General features: G+C 43.3%; 1 protein-coding gene across 8 annotated transcripts in view; it reads left to right on the top strand.

The window, feature by feature from the left end:
* Positions 1-12215, top strand: part of SMG7 (SMG7 nonsense mediated mRNA decay factor) — a 54650-nt gene that overhangs the window by 18431 nt on the left and 24004 nt on the right. For all 8 annotated transcript variants that reach the window (XM_068953595.1, XM_068953592.1, XM_068953599.1 and 5 more), the window contains 7 exons: positions 1508-1539; positions 3086-3203; positions 4129-4261; positions 7906-8077; positions 8948-9019; positions 10059-10209; positions 10565-10700. In XM_068953595.1, coding sequence (XP_068809696.1) covers positions 1508-1539; positions 3086-3203; positions 4129-4261; positions 7906-8077; positions 8948-9019; positions 10059-10209; positions 10565-10700 — 814 coding nt within the window. The remainder of the gene's footprint in view (positions 1-1507; positions 1540-3085; positions 3204-4128; positions 4262-7905; positions 8078-8947; positions 9020-10058; positions 10210-10564; positions 10701-12215) is intronic.

Genomic DNA, 12215 nt, shown 5'->3' with positions numbered 1-12215 from the left:
AGTTGTACCGAGTTTGCTGGCAGCCAGAGGGTCGGAGTGCGTCAGTCTAATGTGAATTCGGTGAGACGCTTGAAGAAAACAGAAACTAAAAAGGCCTATTAATGGTTGACGATGTTTGTAAGGCTTGGTGAAAGACGCTGGCACTGTAAGAAACTCTCCCCTTTATCAGTGAGCTCCAATTTCTGTCCACTAGGAGTCTCTAAACACCAGCAAAGCCTGTTCAGTAAAGCGTCTTGAAGGAATAAGCGACGCTAATCTAGTAACTAGATGCTAACTAGTAATTCTGAGACCGAGTCGTTCAGTGGTAATGCAGAAACGTTGCCGAAAATAAAGGGACAGCTGTAAGTATCTTCCTTCGCTGTCTGGCCAGGCCCACCTCAAGCCATGCTGTTAGGCCCGTGCGCTTACAGAGCCTCTGTCTACAGTAGCGCTGACTTAAGGCCCGGCACTATTTTTATCTAAACTCTCTAGGTAGCAGCTGCCCAAACCTTTACAAAAGGAAAACCTTTATCACGCTATTATTTGTAGTTCCCTTTCAAAAGTTTGGGATTTAAAACAGTCGAGGGTACTTCTGCCCGTGTAGTTTTCAGAGGAACGGTTCTTGGCTTTTGAAGGGCAAAGCCCTCTTGCCCGAAGGAGGAGGTCTGACTCAGGTTTGCTGTAGCAGTACTCTGTGTCCTGCCCAAACTAAGCGTCTCCGTAGGAATCCTGGCTTCGCAGCACAGACCGCGTTCTCAGCTCCAAAAAAGACTGCAAAACTGGCCGGTGCTTAAAGTACCCAGCAGAGTAAACTTCCTCCTGAGCAGTAGCGTTCAGGCTTTGAAATCACAAACTCCATCCATCCTTGCTATGCTTCATCAGGCTCGCAGTGCAAAGTAGCATCTCGATCGCCTGCTCCATCTGATAGACCATTCGTAAATATTTATTTAATTAAGCCCGCCTTCCAGCGCTCCTCTGCTTGAGAAACTGTTTGCCAGCCTGTGCCGCCAGCGGGGGTTTGCGGAGGCCGTTCAGCGAAGGAATGGCCGTTGCTTTCTGTACGCTCCTTACCACCTTTTCTCTCGAAAGCTTAGTCGAGTTGTGACTTCAGGGAGGCAGCGCAAGGAAGAGAGCTAACTGAGGCGGCCATGGGCTTTCCGTTGCCTCCCCTTAAGGAAGCTAGGGCAGCGCAGAGGAGCAGGTCCGTAGGGCTGTGCTGGCAGGCGCTGCTGGGAGTTTGCTCCCCTCTCTGGCCTGGGCTGGCTAGGATGTTTCACATGTGACTGCTCAGAGGTAATTCAGACGGGAGCTACTGACTTTTGTCGTGGTAGGAAAGCAGAAGGGGTCGTTCTGTTAAACAACAGTAGCTCAAATTCTCGCTGCGTGGGGGGAACGTGCGAGGTTAGGTTGTAGGCAGCCTCTGAGGAGCTGGCCCCGCTTTCTGAACTCGCTGTTGCATGAATTTGCTTTAGTGTAATTGGATTGTTTTGATCAGTTTCTAATTTCTTGTTTTATTGCTTTCTTACAGGCAGGCAGAAGTCCTGAAGGCTGACATGACAGGTAATTGCTTTTATTCCATAATTGATGTAGCTAATAATACTCGATTTCTGTTTTTTCTTCCGTGTGTTTCTTGTGCTTGCTGTTCCTAAGGATTCTGTCCAAAGTGTGTGCGTTACGCTGAAGGTTTGTCCTCCCTATGGCAATAAATAGAACTCTGACCACTGTGGCCCTCTTTTCTGGATCCAAAATACTTGTTTTTAAGTTGAATTTGGGTGTATTAAAGCATGTGGAGATAGAGGTTATGCCCTTACCCCTTTCCCAGTGTGTTCTTCCTCTTGGGATGAGAGGCCCGTATCCAGAATGTCGCAGGGACTAGTTTATCTGAGGTAAGCAATGGGAAAAGGATCTTGCTGGTTTTAAGAAACCTGGGTGATGGAAATGTTGACCAGAACACTACCACGCGTGTTATGAAAATGCAGCCTGCAGATGCTACAAAATGCTGCAAGCTGTGTTTTAAACTGCATGTATTTCTGTAAATTGAAAATAGTTTATATTGATGTATCAACGGTGCAATACAAGTGGCTTGCATAAAGAAGGTATGCTCAGCCGTCTGCTTCGTCGCAGGTTGGTATAGGACCTATAGCAGCTTGGCTAGTACGTGTAGGAGCTTATAACTGGCTAGACCCGTCTAGCCCAGCAGGAGTGGCTACACCATCAGCAGAATGGTTTCCTTGGGATGAGGCTCATCCCTTGTGCTCCAGCAGCGCCTACTTAGGTGATTTTACAAGGTGCGGGAAGGCTGGCTGTATAATTTGTGGTAGCAGGGGAAGAGTGTTTGTGCTCACTCTTGGTGCTGAAAAGCAGATGGCTAGCAAAGAGTTAGGAAATGGCAAGCATGCAGCAGAACTGCCTGCCCCAGAACGTTCTCCTCAGTGCCAGCAGCTCTGCCTCAGGGTCTGGCCCATTTCGTAGTAGTAGCAGAAATTCTTGATGGATTTCTTTTTCTTTTTTCTTCTTTTTTTTTTTCCTGTTTCTTCCCCCCCCCCCCCCTACTTTTTCAGTTTCAACTGGAAACTTTCTAAAATTCATCCAGTAGGAAGAAGTTCTGCAGCTTAACAATGTGTGGACAATGACCCCTCTTCTGTCTGTTTTGAACTTGCCAGCTGCTGACTTTGCCAACCTCTAGTTTTTTTATTGCAGGAGACAGTGATCTGTTAATCCCTGCTGTTTCCAGCTTTATAGACCTCACATAGCCTTGACAGGGTGTCTGCAGCCCTCAAAAGCAGAAGTCAGAAAGTCCCCGTGTGTCCCCAAGTAACTAGAATTATGAACTCAGGATTCAGAATCCTATGCTCTGCCCCCCTGCGCTATCTGGGCTGGCCCAAAATCTCTCATTTCCGTTTGGGATGGTGTCCAGGCTCTGTAGTTCTTGCACTTCAAGGTTTTGCTGAATCTGTGACTACAGTGGGCGTTTGGCGTTGGGTACCTTATACTGTGCTGTGTTCTTTCACTTGGTAGGTGAGTGAAAAATTAGTTGGAATAACTCTGTAAATTTGAACATTACAAAAACAGTTGTATCTTTTTTTGTTGTTTTTTTGTTGCGCAGATTCGAAGCTGGGTCCAGCGGAAGTCTGGACGTCCAGACAGGCTCTGCAGGACTTATATCAGAAAATGCTAGTGACTGATTTGGAGTATGCTCTAGATAAAAAGGTGGAGCAGGACCTGTAAGTACTTCAGGAAACGTATGTATGTATAATATGTGCTGATGAGCAGGAAACCCTGAACACCTGCAGATGTGGGCGAAACACGAGAATGTTGCTATAGAATAGATGATGAGAGTGCAGTAGATTAGTGTTTTACCTCTGGCAATTATGAGCAGCCGTTTCGTGCAGGAGCAGTTTTTTGGAGAGCAGGACAGAAGGGAGAGAGGAAAGAAGCATCTGTTGGTTTGGCCTCAAAGACGGGTGGGACCAGAAAGGAGGAAGACTGCCTAGTGTGCTCACGTGGAGCTGTGAGCAAGGTGTAATGGTGGAGAAGAATAGCTGTCAAGACCCTCACATTGAGCTCTCTGAGCTAGGGTTGGACGGAGGGAGGATTAGCGAGGGAGTGCTGTACCAGGGCACTCATGGCAGGCGCCTCAGGAATCGGGCGAAGATCATACTGGGCTTCTCCAGGTGGTGAGTCCAGCCCTTGCTGTTTAAGATGCAAACCTGTGTTGTAACAGGTTTAGTGAAGAGGAACGTGTGATTCTTTGAGCGCTGTGAGGGAAGCAGGATCAGCGGGCTGTCAGAGTTGCCCTGTCCCTGCCTCCAGAAGCTGAATGACTTTTAACATGGATTTCCATACCTCACATCCCATTTTCAGAGGAGAGAGCTATGATGCCTAGATAGAAGCAGTTAACAGAGCACATATTTATGCTCTTACAGTATTAGCTATCCAGTATCGGAATCACTTTGTCTAGCTCTGAGAGATGGGGAAAGGTAATTCTTCCTTATTTAACATTATATTTTTAATCTGAATGTTGTCTGAATACATTTCAGTTTAATGTTTTGTAATTAAACAGTTCTTTCCTGTCGCTGAGGCAGGGATTGCTATCTGCATGATGAGACATTTCCAAAGTAAAAAGGAAAACGCTTCTTTTGCTTTCAGTTGGAATCATGCCTTCAAAAATCAGATCACTACGCTACAGGGTCAAGCGAAAAATAGAGCAAATCCAAATCGGAGTGAAGTTCAGGCGAACCTCTCTCTGTTCTTAGAGGCAGCTAGTGGCTTCTACACACAGGTGAGTCACAAAACATGTTGCTTGTAGTATATTTGCATAATCCGGAAGCGAGCAGGCTTCAGCCTTGTGCTACTGGAGTACTGGTCCTTTATAAAGCTTCTGCTATCCTCTCTCAGATCTTCTGTGCTCTTCCAGTAGCCGGTTATGTTTAAAGCTTCCTTTAGAGGGATGATCTCTTATATGCATATGGACGTGAAGAGCTGTGGTACTAATCTCGGGAAGGACAGGAGAATCAATTTACTAGGCAGATAAAATCTGATCTTTTCTCTTAGCATGTGAAGCTATTACTGCTATGGATCAACCAATGTGTCTTGATAACACAGGTGCTCTCAGCAGAATGCATCTAAGAAGCTGGTGATGGGCTTTTGGTCAGCTGAAGGCCTTGCTTGATCTGAAACTTCTGTGAATCTGGTAGTTGTCTTGGTACTCCATAGGAACATGGAAACCATTTAAGTTCCTTTCTGTAGCATCTGCTTCAAAGCCTAAAAAACGCCACTTTGGGTCCATTTAGCCTCATATTCCGTCTCTTGACGGTAGTCCGCTGTGAGCGCTCAGGGAGAGAGCAGAAGACACAGGAAAATGTAGAATGATACTTTCCTGCTATGGTCTCTTGCATTCTGGCTCTAAGTTTGCTGGGGAACTTCTTGAGCTAGTTTGTATCTGGATCGTCATGCTTCCTAGCTACTAGGAGACCTATCCTTCGTTGACTGTCCAGTCCATTTGACTTGAATCCGTTTTCTCTGGTGTCTACACCAATGTGGTGAAGAATTCTGTTTCAATTACAACATCTTAAAAGAAAAAAAAAAAAACCAAAAAACTTAACTAATGATTTCACTGTTTTCTTGGTTCTTCTGTTTGCTGTTTCTTTAAAAAAGCCCATTCACCTTCTCATTGCTATTCATGATTTTCTGGGCCGTTGCCGTAATTCCTTTTCATTTTGGAAAATGTGAGCCTTTCCCAATATGAAGCTATCTTTCCTGTTAGCAAAAGATAAAACGAAGATAATCAGTATTGTTCTTAATTCTACTCTGGAACAACTGGAGCTATGTGCAGAATTCAGAGTGTGGGTGCGCAGTGGGTTTGCCCGGTGGCATAACATTTTGTGCTTTGTTCTGTGTTTCTTTCTCATAATTCCTAATGCTGTTGCTGAGTGTCGAGCTAGTATTTTCCAAGCACTGTCTGCAGGAAGTACAGCTTTTTTTCCTGTAGGGTAATACCTTAGTGCCCACCACAGTTGTACTTATAAGTAAGGTGGGAGGTTGTCCCCAAGAGTATTGTTTTGCATTTAATATCACGTTATTTCACTGGCTGTTTTGTGATCAGGTCTCCCAATCTTACAAGCTTATCTTCAATCTTAGTCCTACGTTTTTGTCAAGAATTGTTTGGAATCACAAACTTAAGTTACGTGAACTTTTCTTCTTGAACGAAGCTGTATTGATGGATGAGTGCTTTTGAGCTAAGTATGTTGTGAATTTTTGGTTAACTGCAGAAGACCTGTGCAGGAAAAAGTGATTTTAACTTCCAACTTGGCTATAGCGTCTGGTTTTTCATTTAAGAGGTTTATTATGGGGCTTTTTTTGTTTTGTTTTGGGGTTTTTTTGTTTTTAATGTGTAATGTGAACCTGCGAATGCATGATTCTCTAGGGCTACTTACAGGGGTGTGATTCCAGTTTGTGCATGCATTCAGCCTGCCAGCGCCTTGCCCGTACTGTCATTCATATGTTGGATTCCAGTCTGTGGTTAGTGGAGAACAGGAGCCTCTGTGTGCTAATGGCTTTAATAAAGCTGAATCCCCCCTCTTCCCCTGTTGGGTATGTGCTTTTGTAACCATTGCCATTGCTGACACCTCCATCCTAAGTAGTTAGGTGTGCAAACTTTTTGTCTCAGTTGGCTTGCAATTGCTCCAGTCTACGACACGCACGTGAGCTCCCACACCTCGCATCAGCTCTGGGGTTGACTCCAAAGGCGTGCAAGGCAACCTCAGGTTTTTTCCAGGGTCGGCGTGAAGTTTAAGCTCGAGGGAGAGGCCCCTTGTTTCAGGCTGCACCGCGTTACTCACTTGAGAGGCGGGCTGACAGGCCTCTTTGTCCTTGGGCGCTGGTTTTTGGGAACGCTCCTTGTTGAAAGAGCTGCTTTGACAGGCCACGGCGTGGCCGCTCAGGGTTTTTGAGCGTTGACACCTTTTGCGTAAGCGTTTTTCTTCTCTGCGGTGTATCCAGAAGTTGTTGCTATTCTTGTGTACAGCACCAGAGCCTGGGCTGTCTTTTTCTCTGCTTGTAGTGTTAACTGTTCTGTTTTGGGCTCAGAGATTTTGCTCAGGCTGGATGCAGGCTCCCCAACAGCTAGGCCTGTGCAGATGACGTCTTTGAAGGAGAGCCTGAATTCTTACAATTCAGCGTGTTGGAAGATGTCAAGTGACTCTCTCTCATGCATCTTTCTTCTGTGAGATGTCTTCTAGTTTGGGGATTTTTATCTGCCCTCCACTGTATAACAGACAGAGCAAGAGAGGGAAGAAGCGTAACGAGCCATTTTCTGCCACGTTGCCCTTTAAGCAGGTCCTGTTTAGGGAACCTTTACTTTTTACCTGCTAGATCTTGCTGCAGTCTTCAAGTTGTTACAACCGAGTGCGTGAAGAGTGCACCGATCTCTTCATCAGCCTGGGGCTTTCCGTATGCCTCTGCCTGGAATGTGAACTCCACCACAGGTCTACTTTATTTGGAGATGGAGCATGTTCACAGCTGGGAGAAAGTCTGTCAGTTTTGTCTTAAGTTTTTAACCTTGTGACACAGTTGAATGAATTTTTTTTTTTCCCTCCTGCATTGGCACGTAGTGACGGTTACTTTTGTTAACTAGTCATACAAAGTAATTCTGATTCTAGGCTATTTGATGGAGTCCATGGGGGGGAAAAACTTCCAAAGCACTAACTACAATGGCAAAGTCCAGACTTTCCTTGGATCAGCTTTTGAAACATTTCATTAAGTAGCTGCTCTCTCGTTCCTTGAATGAGTCTGACTAAGCTTAGCACAAATATTTGCTGGCTTGGCAACCCATCCAGTGGGACAACTCGGCCACTGAACTGCTAGCTGCTTTTGCCTTGCATTGCCTACCAGCTTGGTTTCGTTCAAGCTTCTCTCTGAACTGTAAGTCAGAGTAGTGCTTTTTGTCACGATGGAACAAACTTCTTCGGGGGATGAGTGGCGTTCCTTTCTCATTTTTTTGCAGAGGATGGTGTCACTTCATCTAGGTGTAAAAAGCACTGTTTTTCCTCTTTTAAAATGACTTATTTAAAATTTTTTTTCCCCCAAACCTTTAGACCCCTGATTATCTATCTCTACTTTTGCATGCTTGGTAACTTGAATACTGTGGGAATCGAGATGCTTACTGGATTGGAATGCACAGCTCCAGTAAAACTTCTTCTCTTTATGGTTCTGGGGAAAATAATGCAGTGTAAAGTGACATGGCTTCTGCATGAAGGGCATAATTCAAATTCACACTTTCAGTAACCTACGCTTGTTAGCTTAAAATTGGTTCAGCTAATCCGTGTCAATCCATGCCTCTTTGGCGTACGTTGTTTTTTGTATGTTGTTTCATTGCTTTTCTCATTGTTGTCTCAAACTGCTATTAACCTAGACCTATTTTTCTAGTTATTACAGGAATTGTGCACAGTTTTTAATGTAGACTTGCCATGTCGTGTGAAGTCTTCCCAGCTGGGAATCATTAGCAATAAACAGACGCACACCAGCGCCATTGTGAAGCCGCAGTCTAGCTCCTGCTCTTACATCTGCCAGCACTGCCTTGTCCACCTGGGAGATATCGGTGAGTTTTTTGAAGCAAAAAGAGGTGGGACGTTGAGTTCTACCTCTGTATTCTGTCTTCACGAACAGGAATCTGTACATGCCTTGGGCAACTCTTAGACCAAGTGGTCTCCCATGATTAGTAGCTGATTGCATGTTTTGTGGTTGCTGCAGGGGGGAAAGGTCTGGAAAGCAGTGCTGTTAGACTGTTCCAATGTGTTGCATATTAAAGCACAGAGGCAGTTAAGGATAACTTTCTCGTGCTTTGCTAGAGTTGCTTTCTTGTAGCATACTTCTGGCATAGTCATGTTATAGCTGGTAAGCACAGTGAATTGCTGAAACTCATAACTATTACAAAAACTTGTTGCAGCAGGCTAGCAAACTTCCCCTTTTAAGAAGTTACTTCTATATCTGTTATGTACAGAAGAGAGGGTTAGAAATCTAGCCTTTCATAAGTGAGATTTTTATTTTCCATTAAGCTCAATAGGTTTATTTCTGCGCATGTCGATTAGATCGGAAGTATGTCTTGTCAAAAGTTCTGGTTTTTTAGAGGGATCTGCAACTGCTTTTGTAATAACTCAAAAGTAGATCCAGTTGCTGATGGTGCAAAGAGGTCTCAAAAGAATTGGTAGCTCTTTGCACTGCTGTTGGCTTAGTGTCTTCCGAAGTGAGAACTGGTAAGCTGTGGCAATAGGACTTGAACAGAATATAACCACCTTAAGATTCAGCATGTTAAATCTTCATACTGCTTGATTATAATCATATGTTTTTCTAATGCTTGTATCTAAAATAATAGTAAAATGCTCTTCAGGTAAGCTGAGTTGTATTAAAAATAGGTGCAGGAGAACTGATTTTTTTTTTTTTTGTCTGAACTTGTTTTGTGTTCTCTTAGCTCGCTACAGGAATCAGACCAGCCAGGCAGAGTCTTACTACAGACATGCAGCTCAGCTTGTCCCTTCCAATGGTGAGTCTGGGATACCTTTTCAGTTCATAGTTCCGAAGGGTTTGAGGTATTTACTTTTCTTGTGTGACTCTTGGAAACTTGGGATTTTCTTTAAACCTCCTCTCTGTCCTCCCCCCCTCCCCCCCCCCAACCCCAAAACCTAAAACAAAACAATCCTGCAACAAAGCCTAATCCATCAGTCGATTACTTGGATAATAGCTGCTTGCCTGATCGGTATCACTGGTCTCATTTTCGTAAAGGTTTAAAAAACAGAGAAGTTCAAGTGCAGCTTTAGTCTAAGACTTTACTCCTGCTACAATATGCTATGTTGCATTTATACATTCTAAAGTATAGTTAATGGAAACTTGCCCACGAGCTGCATTTTTACTTTTGTTGTTTGTTCCTATGCCAGTTTCTAAAGTTCAGTAGCTAGAACTGGGCTTTTCAAGTTGCTCAAGCAATTTTAGAGCTTCTTTTGTTCAGGTATCTAGCTTTTAGCTATTAGGCAGCAGTGGCCTAAGTAGTAGGGGGTGGTAACAAGGATAAATCGCTTAGGAGCCAGGCTGATGAAGTCAGTAGTTCAGCTTTAGTTAGCTACGTTTTAATTAATAATTTCTCCATATTCTAGCCCACATAATTTGTTTTCTGTAGGCAAAAAAGGGTAAATGGCTATTTTTTAGTCTTTTCTGAGTGATGACAGATCATGAGGCAAAACAGGGTTAGATTTTGTCCAGATGCTGATAAATAGGTTGGTGGCAAAGGCTTTGTTTTGACTGTCATCTTATTTAGACAAAATTTTATGCCGTATTTATTTAGTTTTAAAGGATGTGTTTATTTTAAAAAAAAAAAAAAAAAAACACAGCCTGGAAGCTTCTGAACTTGAGCGGTACTGAAATGAGGCTGGAGTAAAAGGGTCAGCAAATGAACTGGAATCTTGTCTGATAAAGATTGTCTGTTAAAGTCTGATAAAGAGTTTTTGCTCCCTTTTAAAGTGACCAGACTTAGGTTGAAATCTAATGTGCTTCACTCCGTGACAAGTTGTTGTCTTTTTCTCCTCTAGGTCAGCCTTATAATCAGTTGGCTATTCTAGCTTCCTCCAAAGGAGACCACTTGACCACAATTTTCTACTACTGCAGAAGCATTGCTGTGAAGTTTCCTTTCCCAGCTGCCTCCACTAATCTCCAAAAAGCACTTTCTAAAGCACTGGAAAGGTAAGACTAAGTACGACTTATTTTTGTTCAGATAAGATGGAGCAGACTTCCTCCAAATTTACCTCCTTTGCCAGAAGCATTTGTATTTGGTATTGGGAACAAAATAGGAGCTTCTTGACCTCCTCCAGTTGCAACATCCATCTGCATGTATGGAACAAAGAATGGTTTGTACCTGTGGTGCTCTTGAGGGTGAATAGTGTATGTAAGAAATGAGCATATTGTGCCAATGTGAAAAAGCAGCCTGGCGTGGACGTTCCTCCCTTCTTGAACTTCATATAAAAAATATGTAAGGTGGTTATGTGCAGCTGCGTCCAGTTCCAAAGACTGACGTTAAATACTTCTGTTCTGAATGTAGTCGTGATGAGGTGAAGACTCGATGGGGTGTGTCTGACTTCATCAAGGCATTTATTAAATTCCATGGTCACGTATACCTGAGTAAGAGCTTGGAGAAGCTGAGCCCTCTTCGAGAAAAGCTGGAAGAACAGTTCAAGGTTAGTTCTAACAATGTGTTAATTAATATACTGCAGAGCATATTTTTAGCAGCAGAGTTCTGAAATTACAGACCAGTAACAACCTTTTCGCTCGCTGAAAGGTAGCGAGCTAGCTCAGGTAGCCAGCTATGGAAGGCTTACATGGCAACTACTAATGGATTTCTATTGACTTCTGCAGATAGTAGGATTTTTTCCGTTTGACGTGTGACCTGGTATTGGGGGAGATGTAGGAGAACTCAGTAACCCCTCTTGACTGTGTACTTTTTAACCTGGGTGATTTCTGGACACCTGTGGAAAAATGCTTGCTTCATCTGGGAAAAGTCTTGACCAAGTTACCTGAAGAATCTTGAGCGCTTTGCTTTTGGATGGCTTTCATTTACTCCCAGTGGTTATGAAGGCTGCTTTTAATTTTCCTCAGACAACTTGCCTCTCCTGTGTGCGGTTTCCTTTTAAAAGCAATGTTCCGCTCCAACCTTAATTTGTTTGTAGACTGGAACTATCCAGGACAAATGTTTCCTCTGGAAAATCCAGGAGTACCTATTAATTTTGTAGCCAGCTCATTAAGTTAGACAATATAGCAAGGATTTAAACAGAAGAGAATTGTTAAAGATGTTTATACGGGGTGGTACGCTTTCGAGGTGAGCGCTGTATTAACTGTTGCGTGCCTTTGGAAAACTGCTCTGCTTCAGCAAGTTTATTTGTAGAAAATGGGCAGGTAAAATGGGCAGGTTCAACAGAAGAAATTCATCTTTTGGTAGATGCTTTTCCAAATTGAGAAGGGGCAATATAAAGAACTAGAAAGGGAACTAGAAAGGTTCTTTACAGTGTATGTTTACGTTTTTGCATTGAATTGGGCTGCAAAAAGTAGCCCCAAACAGTCCTTGAAATACAAAAACAGAACTACCTGTGAATGTTAAGAGCTTTGAATGCGAGCTGCTTGAGCACTGGGAGCTAAAGTAAATTTTTCAAAATTAAGTGATTGTATCACTGGGTTGTTGGTATGTTGGGGTTTGGTGTTTTTTTTTTTTTTTTTCTTTTTGATGTTGGCTGTTGAGCGAGTGCTGCTTTTTCCAGAATGCTTGTAGTCACTAATTATGTGCTTGCTCAGGCATATGGGAAATAGTCTTATCTTTGGACTGATACCAGGTGTTAAAATTGAGCTAATTACACCCTGCTTTGTTGCTTAGATTACTTTTTTGTATATTTAATGGAACATAAGACTCGTCTTATTAGATAGCAATTTTTCTGACTTAGATGGGTTGAATGTCGATGTGAAGTTGACTGTGCGGTGGACAATTGCTTCAGCTGCATTGTAGCTGATTTTAACTTTGGATAAGGAGAACAGTCATAGGGTTAGAAGTGTTCAGCCAGGCCCGCGATTCTGCTGCTGACAGCACTGGGGGTTTGAATGGTCACACTTAGTGGTCTATGCCTTTAATTAAAAATCAAAGTTTAACATGAAGCTTCAACCTTTTTCTGGTACTTAGACTGGTTAATCCACTTGCTTGCCTGCCT

This window comes from Struthio camelus, chromosome 8, assembly GCF_040807025.1.
Source record: "Struthio camelus isolate bStrCam1 chromosome 8, bStrCam1.hap1, whole genome shotgun sequence".
Lineage (NCBI taxonomy): Eukaryota > Metazoa > Chordata > Aves > Struthioniformes > Struthionidae > Struthio > Struthio camelus.
Note: the sequence above shows the minus strand (reverse complement) of the source record. Positions and strands in the feature narration are given on the sequence as shown.